This window comes from Micrasema longulum, unplaced genomic scaffold (assembly GCF_059751315.1).
Source record: "Micrasema longulum isolate JH-2025_06_02 unplaced genomic scaffold, ASM5975131v1 h1tg000266l, whole genome shotgun sequence".
Classification (NCBI taxonomy): domain Eukaryota; kingdom Metazoa; phylum Arthropoda; class Insecta; order Trichoptera; family Brachycentridae; genus Micrasema; species Micrasema longulum.
The window spans coordinates 884,910-903,241 of NW_028277470.1; the positions used below are offsets into that span (position 1 = coordinate 884,910).

Consider the following 18,332-nt stretch of genomic DNA (forward strand, 5'->3'; position numbering starts at 1 on the left):
TACTAGTTTTGAGAAATGGCGTCCGAATGTTATGACATCTCTAAATTAATTTGTAACAAATTAAAGTGAAGTATGTATGTATTAATTTATGTGAAATGGTTACTAGTTTAAAGATGAAAGTTGTTACGGATATTAACGTTTTAATTAGTCATGGAGCTGAGATATTGTTAAGTTTATTTTTATCCATTTGAAAACATTTGTCCAACAAAAGAAAAACAATTGAGAGGTGTGTTTTTTTATAATAATGAATGATATAACTCAAAACTTAAAATTTTTGAGTTATTGCTTTATGAAACTGAGCCATCGATACTTATCTCCATCTAGAGGTTAATGTTTTTTTTTCTTTAAATTGATTTTTTCATTATTTTGTTTAATTTTTTGACTACGTAACTACTTGTTTAATACGTTAATTGATAATAATTTATTCATAAATATACATATGTGTCACAAAAAAAATAGCGCATCCATAACTCAATAAGGACAATTGCTCTGTGTTGAGTTGAAATACAATATAATAGTTTAGTGAATACATATAATTGGATGGCAGGCCCTACTATGTATACATTTTATATAGTTTTAAAAAAAAAATCATTTAACCTGTACATCAGTTTGTATTCGAAATAAATAAAATAAAATAATAGAAAGTGAAAGCTTGCATATTATTAAACAATAGCAAAATAAGTTTTTAAAATAATTCCATAAACATGTATTGTATTTGAATAAACATCTGGACAACACGCTTAACAGTATATCAATATTTGACAAAAGAAACGTAATCGAAAGCGAAGTTAAGAATATGTAAGTACGTAAATTCAGGAAAAACCGCGTGAGTACCTATTTTTATACAGTCGTAAAATACTTCGTGTTTCTGCAAGTGTGAGTGCATAAAAAAAGCTAATGGTCATTTGAAATCTCGCCACTCAAGAATGCGTAAAAAAATCACGCGTTAAATTATCGGTCAATAACACATGTCATACGGAGACATGACAATACCATAAAGTTATGCCACCCTACAACCTCGTGGTAGCACTATCTACGGCGGCCATAAACCGGGCCACTCAACCTCCGCCGTCCGCTTCCAGGACCCAGGTACGTAAGTAGGTGAGAATTACATCGCCGCTAAGCGAATATTTATACTGGCCTAATTATAGTTACGGGCATTTTGTTATATTTTTAATGTTTTATTGCTGATTTAGTTCTTCAACGAGGGCATCAATAGCTGCTGCGTGTGCCGTGTGCCGCGGGCCCCGCGAGTGCACAGTGCGGCGCTCGTGTTCCCAGTGTCACGCCGGTACCCACTCGTGCACACTGTGCGACCGTCGCTGACTCGCGGAGGGAACTTGCGGGGAGCGGGGGACGCCCGCATTGGTCGGGTAAGAGCGCGCCGCGCCACCATTGGTCGGATAGCGGCGGAGGGGGTACCGCTGTCACGGCCATTATTTATCGGCAGGCCTCGACTGAACACCCGTTATCTCTTTCTAATGTGCGAAACGCAGGTAAGAATTAACGAGTACAACCGTTTTCTGTTAATGTCCGGTTTTTCGGTATCGCGGGAACGTGGGCCGTTTGAAAAATGGCTGTCTCCGTCTCGCTCCTTCTCTCGTCTCCGCACCGGGCCGGGCGAGGGCGGCGGCGCGGGGCGGGGGCGCGCCATGGCGGCCCGCCGCGAGACGAGCCGGGTCGGGTCATTAGAAGTCCGCGAGGATAGCGAGAGGCACGCGAGCAGACCGCACCGCTCACGGCTCACGGCGCACGGCCCACGGCTCCCGGCACGAGATAGCGCGCTCCGCGAGTCCCCGTCCGCCCGCGCCCCGCGCCCGCGCCCGCGCCGCCGCGCCCCCTCGTCGCGTCCCCGGGGCATGGCGCGTGCCGCCCCGGAGTCATGAGCTCCAAGTTTATCATTGACAGTATGCTCCCCAAGTACCAGCAGCCGCTGCACGGAAACCTGTTCGGGGGCGCGCTGGAGCTGGGCGGCTCTCCTCCCAGGGCGGGGGCGGGGTCCCCCGCGCAGCCCGCGCGCATGTACCCCTACGTGCCGCACCACCAGCAGTTCGGGGGCGCGCCCGTGGTGGGCGGCTTCCCGCCCGCCGCGCTGGCGGCCGCGGCGGCCGACGCTGACAAGTCGTGCCGCTACCCGGGCGCGGAGTCCGTGGTCAACTACCTGGGCCATCACCAGAACGGGGCGCCGGCGCCTCCGTCTCGGCCGCCTCGGCCAGCATGGCCGCCGCGGCGCAGTTCTACCACCAGGCGGCCGCGGCCTCCGCCGCCTCGGCCGCCTCCGCCGACCCCCTGGGCTCGTGCTCCCAGCAGGCCCCCGCCCCGCAGCCCCTGCCCGACCTGCCCCGCTACCCCTGGATGTCCATCACGGGTCAGTACCTCCTTCACCACCCGCCTCCTGACGCCATCAAATAGTTCTCACGCGCCCCGTGTGCCATTTGATGACGTCCGGACGGACCATTCCGCTTCTATCTGCCCCTCACTCTCACTTTCCTAGTGTCATGTCGCATCGTTGTTACGGGAAATGTGCACAATGTAGAGGCTTTTCGGAGCCCCGAGTACCCGAAGTGAAAAGTTTTCTCCCGAAACCGTGCTTTTAGACCATTCATCCCTTCTCTAGATCTGTGTTTAGTTGGCTGTGTTGTTGACCCGTACTTAGTACTTAGATCCTCGTGTGTTCCTTTCCACCTTCCGAACCTTCTCCCCTACAATATTAGCTTCTAGTTTAAAAGTATTAGTTTGCTGGTAGTTTTTTTTAAAACATTTTTCATGTATTTTGAAGGTTAGTCTGATTCTTCATTGTCGATTCTAATGACATAACAGAACTCGGAATAACATTTCTGAAATGCCTAGTCGTAAAAATTATTATTCGAGTATAAAATGGCCGCTGTAATACTAACAGCCCAGTACGCTAGTGGAATGTTAATACTGCCTGCACCATGTGCGCTGAGAATGTTTCGGTAGAAGGTACACACCTTCTTTTTTTTTTTAAATGTACTTCTTTCCAAAATAATTGAATGCCAAATATATATTTTATATTTGCAAATATAAAACTTTAAATAAAAATAATTTATAACGTAATGTTTTATGGCTTAAAAAGTAGTCTGTACTTTTACCCCGTTTAATTACAATTGTTATATATTTTTATAAAACACCTTTAGAGTAGAAGTATTTTTAGTATTTTCCTTATCCTGCACTATCTTCTTATGCATGTGATAATCCCTTTTATCTAACTATTATTTATGCACTTTTAAAATCAAAACTGTTGGATACGTTTTACGATCTTAAAATAAAATAAACAAACATAATAAGCTGTTTAAAATTATGTGTTTTCATGTGGAAAACAGATCATTATGATTCATATTATTATTTATAGAAGCTAATAATTAAAATAATCGTTTTTAGTACCTAATCATTACAACCCAATCGATATTGAATGACCACTTCGTTTCAATTAGGTATTGAATCACATTATTAATTAGTAATTCATCAATAACAATTAGTTATTACAAACTACTTGTATTCCAAATTATTAAATCAATAAATGCATGATTTGCATATCTGCGTAAGACATGATTTGCAATTAACTAATTATTTATTAATACCTGGGTTGATCTACACCAGATAAAAAATATTTTATTGTTAGATTTACTTAGGTACCTACTATCTACCATTATGATGTCTATCTTAAGATATTTAGCTAATTTTACTATAGGTGACTATTATGTTTGTTTATAAATGTTATTTCCAAATAAGGTTTTATCATAGTTCGGATATTAATAGATAAATTTATAATTTTTAACCATGAAAAAAATAAAAATTTGAATCACAATACTGCAAATCCAGGGGTATTCGAATTTCTAAATATTCCATAAATAACCTTTTTAAATTTACCTACGGATTTTGAAATATTCATTACTATAGGTACACCACAGCAATAATTAATTACTTTTTTTTTTTACCATTTGCATAACGATGACATTACTATTTATATTTATACTTAATGTGGTAGTTATTGTTTATTATTTTTTTGGCAGTAAAAAAAATGCCCTCTATTTTTCCACTTCAATCAACTAAAATACCATATAAAAAAAAATGAATTCGGCGCGCGCATCATAACAGGATATTCGGCCATCTTTGTTCAAACATAATAAAATACCTATTGTACCTAACTAATATTTAATACACTACTAAATTATACAGCTATTGCGGTGTTATCATGATGTTAAAACAAACAGTAAAATTTACGCCTTATTAACTAGTACCCTGATTATGATAGTACCAATTTACCAGCAACAAAACGCGAATAAACTAACCATTTATTATAACGATAGATTTGAACTTTTAAAATTTTTTGATTAAGCGTAGTTAATTATCATTAGTTATAAGTTAATCCAGTTAATACGGGACGTTTATTTAAGTAATTATTTCAAATCGAAAATTGTATAGTTTTCCAAATAAAATAAAAATTACTATTGATTGAAAAAAAAAACACAATATGTTGATGCGCCATACAAACACGGCCATAAAACTATGGGACCAACAAATGTGGCCATTGGCCATCTCAGACATACTGTCACGTTACACCTACATTAAATTTACTGCTAGCCAAAAAACGTATCAAAACTATATTTTAATGATTTTATGCAGTTTTTAATAGCCACTCACAATTATTTAGACATGCTTAGCGCGCAGAATGAGTAGGCATCGTAGGATTGCTAGGGTTAACTATAAATGACACGGCCAATAAATTGCACAATAATTTATTGAATTTATTAATAAACAGAAGAATAACTATAATAAAGTTAATCGAGGAATAGTTAGCGAGTTATAATTTATAACGATCCTTTTATTACCCTTTGAGTACCAATAACGAATTGTTTATGCGACTAACATTAAGCTTACCCGTCAAATCACATTTTAAATAACTTTTTATTCAGCGTTTAAATATTTGTATCCATTCGTTTTCATCAAATGAACCATATACCTACTTCATACAGTTATATGACATAGGTACCTTATATTTGTAAACAGAGTCATTTTAGGTGCTATAATTACCTATGAGGAAAAAAATATTGCTATTTTAGAATATTATAATGGCTATTTTGTTTATCTCTGCTGTCAGTAATTCCATCGCCGTATCTAAAAAAAAATTAAATAGTTTTATTTTTAAATAACAAGTCATTAATTCCTTTACCTCTGTATCTTATATTTGACTTTTAATAATAATAAATTATAGTAACCATGTTTATGGGAAAAAAATAAAGTAATTGTCATTTATTATAAATCACCGTTTATATCTTTCTACAAAAAAATATCTATGAAGTGCGCCCAGCCCATTCTTACTGAACGATGAAACTAGCCGATTACCTCAGCTTATTCTTCCATACAAAAAAGTACACCGTATTTTTCGTCTTTAACCCAAGTCGGCTTTTTTAGTACTAAAACAAACATGCAGATTACAAATATAATTAGAAGATTCTCTATTTGGAAACTAGTGTTTCGAACATTATTTCCGAAGTACTATTTTTCTTTGATGGGCTACCGTTGACATATTATGTGTCACATAGGACAGGTGGCGTTCGCAGTGGCCGTTTTAGGCATTATTCATTTAAAAAGAAATCGGCCAGTGCTCAAGTCTTGACAGTACTGTCAATGACAGATCATAATAGAAATATCTGCGGAATGTCATTGCGGTATTTGTTAATAAACTTTTGAACAAGTATTGTATTAAAATGGTGTAGAATAAATCCACGTTTATCGCGTGGTTAATAATAATTGTTGTTTGAGTTGATTTTCACAGAACCACAAAAAAATAGTCATTTATTATTACATTACTTACATGTTATGTAAGTACTTATATGTAGTACAAATTAATGAATATTTTTAATAGATTACCGATAAAATAAAGCACGGCTCGCCACTGGCTTATGAATATAGTAATCAATTTAAAAAAAAATATTCTCCGTTTGTAAAATATTTATCAATCGGGTTTTTGTGTATGTATGTACCTGCCAGTCTATGTAAAAGACGAGTAAAACTTTCATATAAGTTTTGCGCAATAAGAAAATGTCATAGTAAATTAGCGCCAGATAAATTGGTAAGTAGGTAGGAACGTCTTAGGTACACGAGTGAACATTTATCTTCTGAAAATGTTAGTGGGTACAGAACCGCCTCAGACATCAGTCTCTATTAATTTTCTTTGCGCTGAATTATTCGCTCGTGCCTACCGGTTTTAGGTAAATCTACCTATCTTTGGGATTTTATTTATTCTGCATAAATTTTAAAGTGCCGTATTGGTGAAAATCACCTGAAGAGCGCTAAAAAACATATCTCAAAGCGTCCTGCAGCCACAGAGCGAATTAACGCCATCGGCAGTTAGGATCCTAGTTTCAAACTTCTACGTTCAATTTTAATAATATATAGGAGCTGTATTACAACACGTCTTGCAGCTACAGGAACGCTCATACGTGAACCGCACTTAGACGGTTAGAAATCTAGCCTATATTTACATTTTTTTAAATGACTAATTACTATAAAAAATCTAGATTAAAGCTATAAAGCGCATAGGTGGTTGGAAATTTTAATCCTACTAAATTTTATTTACGTGATATAAAAGCTAATATTACCAAACTTCTTCCTGAAAAAAATGCATAGACGAATGGGATTCTAGCAACTCAAAAGTTATTTTTAAAAGCTTACATAAAATATACAGTAACAATATAAAAAATATAAAAAATACCGTAATAAAAATCTATAAATTATTCAACCATAAGTATTTTAATGTCTATTTTCAATATATTTGCAATGTAGTTTATTCCGTTTAAAACAGTTAAACCTTTTTCTGTGCCGCCTAGTATTGCTGGGGCAGTTCCCAGCTGGCAACGAAATTTTAGGCAATTTTTCAAAACTCTCTTGAACCGCTGTCGTGTCAATAATTTTAATAATATCTCGTGTCCTAGTATTTAATCAAGCTTCTAACAGATGTCTCCGAGTGTACGAAGTATAGATTTGTTTGGAATATACTTGACCCCGACGCGTAAAGCGCGTACAAAGGCACGCCTCTTTATGCGCTATTTTTGTATGGCCGGCCCTCCGAGCATAAAAACGGAGAGCGCGTTAACGCGCGCATTTTCTAACAATTTAACAATAATGACTAAGTATTTAGGTAATACACATAAAAATGTATGCAATATAATTTATTATTAACTCATAATATATTAAAACCTCTTGCTTTGAACCGGATTGTGGCCCCGTGGCTAGGTCGCAGACTCACGGATCAGAGGTCTAAAGTTCGTACCCCGCTCTACCCCACTGCATGGTTTCCATTATCTAATTATGAGTTATTTACAACTAATTGAAAATGTACTCTAAAATTGAAATGTTTAGATAAATAATAAGAACTAAAATATTTATTAAAAAAATAAATATGTATTTATTTTATATTGAGTCATCTAAATCGAAATAAAAAGATTTTGACGTGATATTCAGATGTCGGTTCATTAATTTTTCTAGTTCAGCTCTGTTTAAATTTCTATGATTTACCTCATGTAAATGGAAAATCTAAGAAGTCCTGTCATTAAGATAAATAAACCTTCGATTTTTAATGGTTTTTGGTACGTAAAACCACAACTTAGTATGCCAGAATATAAATAGCTAATTAACTACCAGCCCACTAAAAATTTGCATCGCCATTTTAAATACTTAATGCGGTTTATAATCTGGTGTCAAACTTTCTAAAATGCCGTTATAGCTGTATTTTTAGAGAATTATTCATAGTTTTCTATTTTAACTGAGAAATTTAAACGAATCTTTCTCACCCAACACAGGTAGATAGTTTTATAAATTTAATGTTACCTTTATTAAATTATTTATTTTAACTTTATAATTACTCTACATTATTTGTTACCCATTCAAGTTAGGCATTTACTCTTCAAAACGCCATGCATATTTTTTGAAAATATCTTGGCATTTTAGATTGCTAAGGTCTATTAGAACAAATGAGTACATACTAGGCACCTAGACAGGTTTGTAAAAATAAAAATTATGTAGGTACGTTTACAATTTACTTTTTGAGAAGGTTGTATAAGTATCGACGTAGGTTCTCAAAATGGGGTGTGCATACGAATATGAACTTCAAACATCATATCAAATCTATATTTATATATATATATATGACAGGCGCCGTGGCGCAGTTGGTTTGACGGCCAACTGTGAAACTGGCGTCGCAGGTTCGAATCCGCCTGTTGCAAGAATAAAATCCAAGAAAGATTTTTTTTAAATTGGTCTGGGTGTTGTGGTGTATTTTTCATTACCTCCTTCCATATCCCTTTTATCCCACCTGCTGACAAGCCTTAAAATAAGGCTTAACGGGTTATTCCTTTAAAAAATAATAATATACATGTTTATAAAAGGCAATGTTTGTATGTATGTCCTCGATAGACTGAATAACTATTAGACCGATTTACGGGCGGTTTTCAGCGAAATGTAGATCTCTGCCATGCGCATAAATATAGCTTTTAAAATGTTCATTTTACCAAGTAAATAAAGTTAGGAGAGTAAATGTTTTTTTCGCCGTTTACCAGGGCTGCATTCACTGAGAATGCTTAAACAAAAAAATGGAAGGATGTATTTTTGTTTAAAAAAAATGTTCTTGAATATTTACAAACAACATTCGTTTTTAATGAATCCCAATCAGATTATTTCTATAAATTCATTACAATTTTTACCAATTTATACATTTTTAGTGGATTTTTGGTTATACTAAAATAATATTAACTGACATTCAATACATTTTTTAAAATCGCATTCCTAAATCGAGTGCACCCCCGTTTGTGAGAAGAGCAAAGTTTGATATTATTTGGAAAAATAATTGAATATTTGAAAACGAATTATTTAAAGTCTTGGCATTCAACTATAAACAAGTACCTAGGTACCTACTTACCAATGACAATTTACACCATTTTTTCCTAATCAATCCGAACGATTTTTACACGCTTTCACATCACAACGAAGCATTTCGGTTTCAAATTAAATGTCAAGCTTACGTCAAAACTAGGCAGGCAGTTAAATAACAAATACATGGGGTAGGACTGAGCGTTTAGGCATGAGTTAAGTGTCATAATTTTAGAGGGTCCCCGGTGCGCCTATATGTATTAATAGGTCGATGGTTTTATTTAAGAACTCTGAATCTGTTTCTTTGCTTACGTAAAAGCATCATGAAGCACACTTTGTAAGTAGGTATACTTAATAATGTTTAGTCTTGAGAGGAAACGCTGGGTGACTATTCTTCATACAAACGTATTCTCGTATTTTCACCTTAGATTATGGCATTATAAGTATTTTCCAACGGCGTGTCTCAATAACTTTGATTAATTAATGCATAGTTTATTATGAGAACTAGAACCTTCCAAAAACCTATGAAAACGTTCAGTTTTATCTGCGGTCTTCGGGCGCACGGTAAACAAATACGATAACTATTTTTTTTAAATTACAAAACGTACAGAAAATTAAAATTAAAAACTCGGTTCAGTTTTGAGGTGCGGAAAACGGGACAGCGAAACGTCGATTTTGTCTATTCCAATAAAAGGATGTGACATACAGTTGTCTTTTTTGTACAGTATTCGGGAGGCATCTGCAAAACAGTGACAGGAAAACAATGTTCGAATACCTATTTATAAAAATTCTCTGTCCTCACAATTTATGTAAACCGAAACACAAGAAGAATAATGTATCCATACATATTTAATTTTTAACTAAATACAATTATTGAAATCGAACTTTCGATTAATTTATTCTATATACGAGTATATATACTCAAATCTAGCAATAGCAAAGCATTGCCGGATTCAGCCCGTAATCAATAAAGTTAAAAAATGCGTAAAGTTTCTCCTGTTACTCTACGAAAGTGGGAATATACATACTTATAAACACAAGTCAAATTATATACCTAACCACTACCAAAGTTTAGTTTCGCAAGTCTGAATTTATAATTTCTTAAATGAAATTCATTGACGTAAAATTAAGTTGAAGTGCGTAAATTTATTTTAATGGGTTTTTTCTTTCTTTTAACTGCCGCTAGAGGTCCAATATTTTGATTTCCTAGACGTTTCGAATTCGTTTTTAATTTTACTTCTTGTTTAAAAAAACAATTTTTTGTGTTAAACAATAATTTACGAACGCACGACTCTCCGCCTATAAACGCCATTAAAATATCAAAAATAAATTCTGGATACTAAAACATGTTTGTTAAAAATAAGGTCTCGCTATAAATCTTACGGAAGAAGTTATTAACTCTGCTGTAAATGACATAAAAAATACTCAAGAAAAACAGCATCTGGTACTTATATATTTACATATTCATTAATTTATTTCACAGTTTTTAAATGCACAGAGGTTCTTTGTTTCAGGAAATAAAGCTTTGTACTAACTAGGTTAAAATTATTTCATTTTTGTGTCAAATCATTGAATATAAATTTAAGGAAAAACTTTTAATAATTTTTTGTTTAACATTGACAAACTGTTGCTAAGCGCTGTATTTTTGAAATGATCACAAAACGGTGGGCTGTAAATTGGTCATATTTTAATGTATAATTATTATTATTACGGACTGCTTTTGACAGTTGTTGTTGCCGCATTGTGATTTGTAGTTTTCATTGAAATAAATAATTTTAAGATGGTTTCAGAGCTGTTTTTAAAAATAAATCAGAAACTTGCATATTTTTTTTTTTTTTTTTTAATAAAAACTATTGTTAGCATAAAAAAACATTACACATTAAAAAAATGGAACTTAAGGTTGAAATTGCCAAAAAAGAGTCAGGCTCTTGTGTTTGGCAAGTTTACAAAATATTTAAAAAAAGAAACAAAATAATACAATATATAAAAAATTCAACCATTGTAGTTCAAATTGGTAAAATTTAACAGTAATAAAAAAAAAAAAAAAAAACACTACACATTAAAAAATAGTTTATTTAAATATAGATTCAGATACCTATGTTTTCATTTGACGTACATTCATTGAATTAAAATAATGATTTGATACGTTTAGATTTTAATTATAAAACCAAATCCGCATTTTATTTTGTATATGCGCCGAAATCAATGAAATCAAAATTTATAACCAACTATTTCAAGTTAAATTTATATCTGATGCACTATTTAAATAAATATAAAATAACTTTGTTTTTAACTACTTCTTTTTTCATTTTTCTTTATTCTACCAACCGGTTTTAAAGCCATACCAGCTTCTTTGTAGACTTAACTAATGATTCTTATCTTATTTTATTTTAACAGTGATTATACAGGTACGTTCTTCAAAACTAGACGGAAGTGAATCAAAAGAAATATAGTTTATTTGGCTATTAATTATTTTTTCTCATTATGAATCGCTTTTTTCATTTCTAAGATTTCCAAGACATCTAATTTTAATTTCAACATAAGGAAATTTTAATTCTCAATTAGCTTTAAAACTGGTCGGTGGAAAAGAAAATAAGTAGTTCAAAACAAAGTCGTTTTATGTATATTCATTTGATTAATATTTTATGATTTCAATTATTTTTTAGAAAATGCTACATAACTATAAGATTTCTCAACGAAATTACAATTTCGGGTGGAGCAATATATAAATTTATTTTTAGTATTATATTGATCTATTTCCTTACCAACACCTGTTAATTATAAATTGTATGTTTAGTATGTATTGTGGGTGTTTGCCAACAACTACGGCTTACATGTATACATCCATATGTACATAGTGAGTTGTTTCAATGATGTATTTGGCCTTGAGCTCAATTTAATATCCTATTAACAATTCTTCTAATCATAACTACTTACTTTTAAATAAAATATTACCTACTTCTCATGATACAAAGTAAGTGCTTTGTGGACCCAGACGTAATAAGTATCTATACCTACCTACGTAGTCTGTAGGTAGATGTTAGATTATATTATGTCTAAGAAAAATCTCTTTGGAATATCATTTGCTTAACAGGTCAGGTTATTTCCAATGTTTTATTTTATTTGTTTAAAGGCAACAACAGTCATTACTGCGATAAAAAATGCAATATTTACAAATACCTAAAATATACCTAAATTTCCACTAATTATTATGTTCTGTATCTATGTACAATGTATTTATTTACATACATCAGTTTATTGTTCATTATTTGAGACATAAGTCCCAACTCCATGGGACTAAAAGTCCTGTGATGAGATGGGAAGAGTAATTCGAGTATTATTTTTTATATATTTCGTTATCAAAAACGACTTGATTTACTTGTATTTATTTTTTTAAACTTTTATTTTATTGATATATTTAAGATTTTTTTATATTTTATGTAAACATTATTATATTGTGTTACCAAAATGATTAAAGAGAGAAATCCCTGCAAAAAAACTGCTTTTGCAGTTTGGCGGGAATTTAAAAAAATATAAAAGAATGCTTATGTGAAAAAAATTTCAATAATAAAAAAATTAAAAAAATAGTTGACACAGACACATGAGTATATAGCCACAAATATAGGATCAGAAACATGAAAAAAATATTTTGAAAACATGTATTATGGCACATCAATATGGTAAACACTAAACTCAAATATTCTAAAAATCATCTAGGAGTTTCCTACTCAAATCCCTGCTACTAAGGAAAATCCAGTCCTTAACTCCTTTCTTGAAAATAGTTTTTGTCCGCGAGAGCTTAATACGCTCTTCCAAAATATGAAATACTCTCGGTGCGATAAATGAGAGATGTCTCTGAGCAAAAGTCGTATGGGTTTTGGGTATGATATAATTCGCGCTCTGGGAAAACCTTGTACGGACATTTTGCTGAGACCTCTCCCTATTGTTCAACCAGAAGTGTGTAAGTGCTTCTTTTAGGTACAGTTGTTTCATATCCAGCACCTTCATGTATTAGAACAGCTGTTCTGAAGGGGTATGTTGGAGGTTGGAGGGCGCCGGAATATTATTCTCAATAATAGTTTCAGTGAAATTATGAGAGGCTTTAAAATAGATGCCGCACAACCCCCCCAGCCAGCTATTCCATAGGTTGCAGTGGATTAAAACAGAGCAAAGTACACACTTCTGAGAGTGCCAATATCCAGAATGCCTCTAAGAGAGCAGAATAGATGGCACAGCTTTCTTAACCTGGAATTTAGTGAAAAAAATGTCAAAAACAAAAGAAGGATTGGTACTTGTATTGGGCCACCCCGTATAACTCCACTTGAAAAAAAATAAAAAAATAATGAAACTGACGAAAATATTTGTTTTGCTAACTCGGTCTTAAAAAAGCTTATCACCAATGGATTCACAGAAAATAAATACGATGTTGGTTAAATACAGTTAGATTAAATTCTAATTGTATTGTCGATTTGTGACTACATTTAAAGTAGCATGCCTGATATTTTTATTTTATTTTCAAAACCACAAATGCAATGGCGGAAAAAGAATTAAAAAAACCAGACGATTAAAATGCGCGTAGGTAATTGCATTTACATTGTAATGTAGGGAACAATATACATTTTTATTGATGTTAGTACCTACTTTTACTGTCCGAATGATTTATGGCTCACTTCAATTCAACATGACATTGCGTCGTAAAACTCATTGATACATCTAATAAGCATTATGCGAGACGTTCTGCAGAGTATTATAATTGGTCACATTTTGTATTTAAAATATGGTCACCCTTATGAAAACAAATATTTCAATTTTTTCCTTTAATATTTTATCATTTTAATTGAAAAAAAATGAGTAGATTTTTGCTCACTTGAAAACAATAAAAAATAATTAGTACGCAATAATGCAAATCAAGGTTTTTTTATCGTATAACTACTAAAAACTGTGTCCCCTCCAAACCAACTAGACTGTCTGATATATGTGAAGCATTTAACAAGAATTTTTATAGTCTTGATATATTTAACACTCCATATAATAGGAACAGAAGAAAACTGATGGGCTTGATTCAGAATAACAGAATAGACGTTTTGTCTCTTTTCTTGTTCTTAATCATTAAATCAAATACAATTTTCCACTTCTACTTTCCTTCATTCATCCTTCACTACTCCTTATAAAGTTCCTTCTTTTCCTTCCCACTATCTCCTCGTTTTGTCCATATTTCTTTTATTTGAATAAATAGTATATTTATTATTTATATAGATTGATTTAAACTGTCGGCGTCGTCGCTTTACGAAATATATGCCAGGATAGATGTGTGTGGCGTTCCATTTACCCTTACACTGCCATACATTGATTTCCCACACGCTCGTATAAGCGACTAGAACTTGTGACGTCACCGGCGGAGTGGATTTCAAAATTACAAAACATTTAAAAATCCTAGCGTGATAATACGATACATAAAAATATATTTAAAAAACAATGGTTTAGTTTAATAGTCTATTAAAAAATAAAAAGCCACTGAATTTCTTCGTTATTGGGTAATTTGCTAATTGGCATATTTCATTATGAACGCGTCAAATCGCGAATTCTGATTAATTTCATATCACTTGTTGGCCTTCAGTCAAATGTATGTTGGCTGGTTGTGAATACGGGCGGAGGAAACGTAGATGACTTTTCTACATACCCAGTATAAAAATATAGCTATTTCACCTCGTTATCTATCATCTTTTATATCTATGACTGTAAGCTCTCCAAATCTTGGCTGACATTCCCACGAAAATTTGCGGGAATGTAAGAGATTAGATTTATTTATTATCTCCTTAATTAACATCTTTAATTTGATAAAACTAAACATATTATCAATATTTAAACCATTAATTTGGCGTCAAACATCTCCACAAGTGTAAGTCTATATTTTCAGGTATGTAACCATTTACAGACTTTTTTGTGCCTACCGGTTTCGAGACTTTCCCGAGACTAATTACACCACCATGCAGTGCGATTTCTGCGTTAGTATAATTTCTGTCCCGATGAAGAGACGAGTACGTCTCGAAACCAGTAAACATAGAAAATCTGGCAAGTGATTATATACTTACACATATTTGCTAACATTATCAATACATTTTTTTTTACAATTCATGTTGCCTACGTTTACAAAAACGTTTATGCAAAGATGGTTAAATATTGAATTATTTTTACAGAGTCATTTAAATTTACCAGTGTTTTCATGCATTCAGTTCTTTGACAAAAAGTTTGCGATGGCGCATTATTATTATTACTACTCCGGATAATTTTTCAGCACCATTTTCGTGAATATAACCTCAACGGTGCTGAACAATAAATATCCCCACACGTCTTGCAGCTACAGAGGGCATAGGCGAATGGGATTCATTTCCCCGTTTCCAATTATACAAAATTTTACAAATTTACATAAGCTAGATTACAGCATGTCTTGCGGCTACAGAACGCACGGACGGTTGAAAATCTAGCCCCTATTTATATTTTACAAATAAAGTGATTGGCGGGATTTTAACAAAATTACAGATTAATTCTAGATAAAAACATACCCTGCAGCTACATAGCGCCAAACCAATTAAAAATCTAGACCCTTATTAAAGTCTAAATTAGATGAGTTATGTTTTTTAAAATTTTTTATTGACATTAAAAGTACTGCGAAATTGCCTTTTACAAATCTTTATATTCGAACATATTTGGTATATATTTTATGTGCAAAACATTAACTTTATGGTCCAACATTTTTATTCATGTTAGTAAATATTTATTTATTTATTTGACACTTTATATACATATACAATAAATATACATATAAGGGCGGGCATATTGCCTTAAGGCAATTTCTTCCTACCTACCCAAACCGTTCAGTTTGAGAAAATTATAAATACATGGACATATTGAATCTTACAATTTTATACAAAAATTAAAAACAAAGATTAACAAAATAAAAATACATTAAAAAAAATAACACCTCACTATAAAGAGAGGAGAGGGGATGGGAAGGAAAGAAGAAGGATAAAGGAACAATTTAAATATTTAGATAGTGACATTTCAATCTTGACTTAAATGTAAATAAAGAAGGGGCGTCTCTAACATTAGTGGGTAGATTATTCCACAATCGAGCGGCTACTACTGTGAAAGAGGAGGCAAAAAAAATAGAGCGATGACAGGGTATTAAAAGGGTTCTCTCGTTACTAGAACGAAGAGATAGTCCGCGAATCGAATCGTTAAGTAGTTAAATATTACTATTTAACCACTTAACGATTCGATTCGATAGTTAAATATTACTATTTAACCACTTAACGATTCGATTCGGTAAGTAGTTAAATACTATTATTTACTTACATGAATATTTCGAATAGATATTTAAAAAAAAAACATACTCGTACATTACTTTTTACCCAAGATTTAGAAACAAAAATTATAAAACACATTCAGTAGAAGTATAAACAATTTAAAAATAAATGTAACAATTAAATAAACTACTGTTTCTTAAAGTAATTATACTAAAGGTGTAATTACCATTCACCGTCTTTAAAAATGTTCAGTAGGTTTGTTCTATAAGAACAATACCCCACACCTACTTTTAAATATATATCCGATTTGTGGGAATAACTATTGCCGGGTTCCTGGAGTCTATTTAATACAGCATTACAAGTTTACACTGTCTGCGAATTGTTGCTATAAAACAGTGGTAAACTGTCTAGTAATTCTTCCAGGCAACCTGAAGTTGATGAGAGATAACCGTTTTGAGCAATTTCGTTAGATAATTTACATATTATCAAAGCTAATATTACCAAACGTCTTGCAGCTACAAAACGCTACAAAGGACATCTGTTAATAGACATTTGTTAATAGAATAGAAAATTAGGACAATTTTTTTTTTTTAATCGTATATTATCAGCCCTATAATTTTTAAAAGTTTAGTATTTCTGAAATTAATCCGCATGTGATGTCCTTCTTCCGCTTCTTCTAGGTCAGTTTTGCCGATTGGTCGGTTGATGGTAAATAAACCGGAAATCCTCCACAATCTCTCTTATCATTGGTTGATTTTTATAAACTAGTGACGTCGTTCTAAGTAATTCGTTTTAGTTAAAATATTTTTTAGTAATCTGAGAAACTTTGCCGTATAATACTCTAATCTTTTCAGCGCGCAAGAAAACGTTTTTTATATCCAATTTCCCTATTTTTGTGTAAAATCATCCTTTTAAATAAATGTTTCATGTCAACCGTATCGGGAATCGAACCCGAGACCTCTTGCATGGTAGGCAGACGTGCTGACTATTACGCGAGGCCGATAAGTTGGGTCGATGAATTATTCACCTGTCGTTTTCTAACACGAATTCGAAAACTGAAAAACGGCGACAGGGGTTTTTACAGTTTACTTTACTAAAGAAATTAATTTTTTGAACTTAATTTTCACTCTTTCAAACAACGATTTTATACAACAAAAAGTTTATATATTTTTTCTACAAATACATATTATAATTTTATGTTTAACGTTTCTACCTTTCTAATGGAGCAAGATGCTCATGTTTGAAGAGGGATTTTGCTTGTTTTTTTTTTTATATACAGGTAGAATATTCAAATTAACAATGTCATTTGTTCCATTGCGGACTATACCTATTGAGCAGCCAATGCATTTTATGTGCAGATATTTTATGTTTTTATGTTGTCGCATCTTCTATAAGGCATAAAAAAATACAGTTGTGTCCTATTATTTTCATGTTTTAATTTTTGTTTTATCAGCAGGTTGTACTTAATTAATTTGAATACCCTTTTTCATAATATATTTGAACTTAAATATAATAAAAATTGGTTTGCATGCTAGTGCCATAATTTTTTATTCTTACTGTATGTGCCCTATACTTTTGCATGTGTTTCTATATGCTTGTACGGCTTTTCTATTTTAAGTTTACAGGAAAAGAAACAAACTGCTTAATTGATAACAGATTTCCACTTTTCAGATTGGATGAGCCCCTTCGACCGCGTGGTGTGCGGTGAGTTCAACGGTACATATGAAATTTCATTATTTTATAGTTTTAAGATAATTAAGATTTATTTCACTTGTGTATATTGTGTCTTGAAATTATTATTCAACGTGCATCAGAACAAAATCTATATTAACGGAGCTTAGTTTTCGTATTTTTTGCATTAAAAAATCGAAAACAATTAAAATTGTATAACTTTTGAGTTATACGTCAATAGGTTTTAAGGTTATTTTCTCTTCTTCGGGACTTAAATTGACTTAAATTCATCGAATACTTCTTAAATTTAGACTTTTTAAATATGACATATTATTTCTTAAGAACATTTTTCAATATACTTAATTAATGACTGTTAACAACATTGTCTTTGTAAAACCTCTTAATTGAAGATAAATTAATATAAACGTTATCTTTATTTAATACATTATTGCATTTAATATA

General features: G+C 33.0%; 1 protein-coding gene across 1 annotated transcript; it reads left to right on the forward strand.

Annotated features, from left to right (window-relative positions):
- Window positions 1-1,750: 1,750 nt before the first annotated feature.
- Window positions 1,751-17,915, forward strand: LOC148283051 (homeobox protein abdominal-A homolog; the record flags this gene model as incomplete). Its single annotated transcript, XM_088224139.1, is given in 3 exon segments — window positions 1,751-2,182; window positions 2,185-2,368; window positions 17,871-17,915. Coding segments are annotated over 3 exon segments (529 nt in total), but the record flags the coding sequence as incomplete, so codon positions are not given.
- Between the last annotated feature and the right edge of the window lie 417 nt (window positions 17,916-18,332).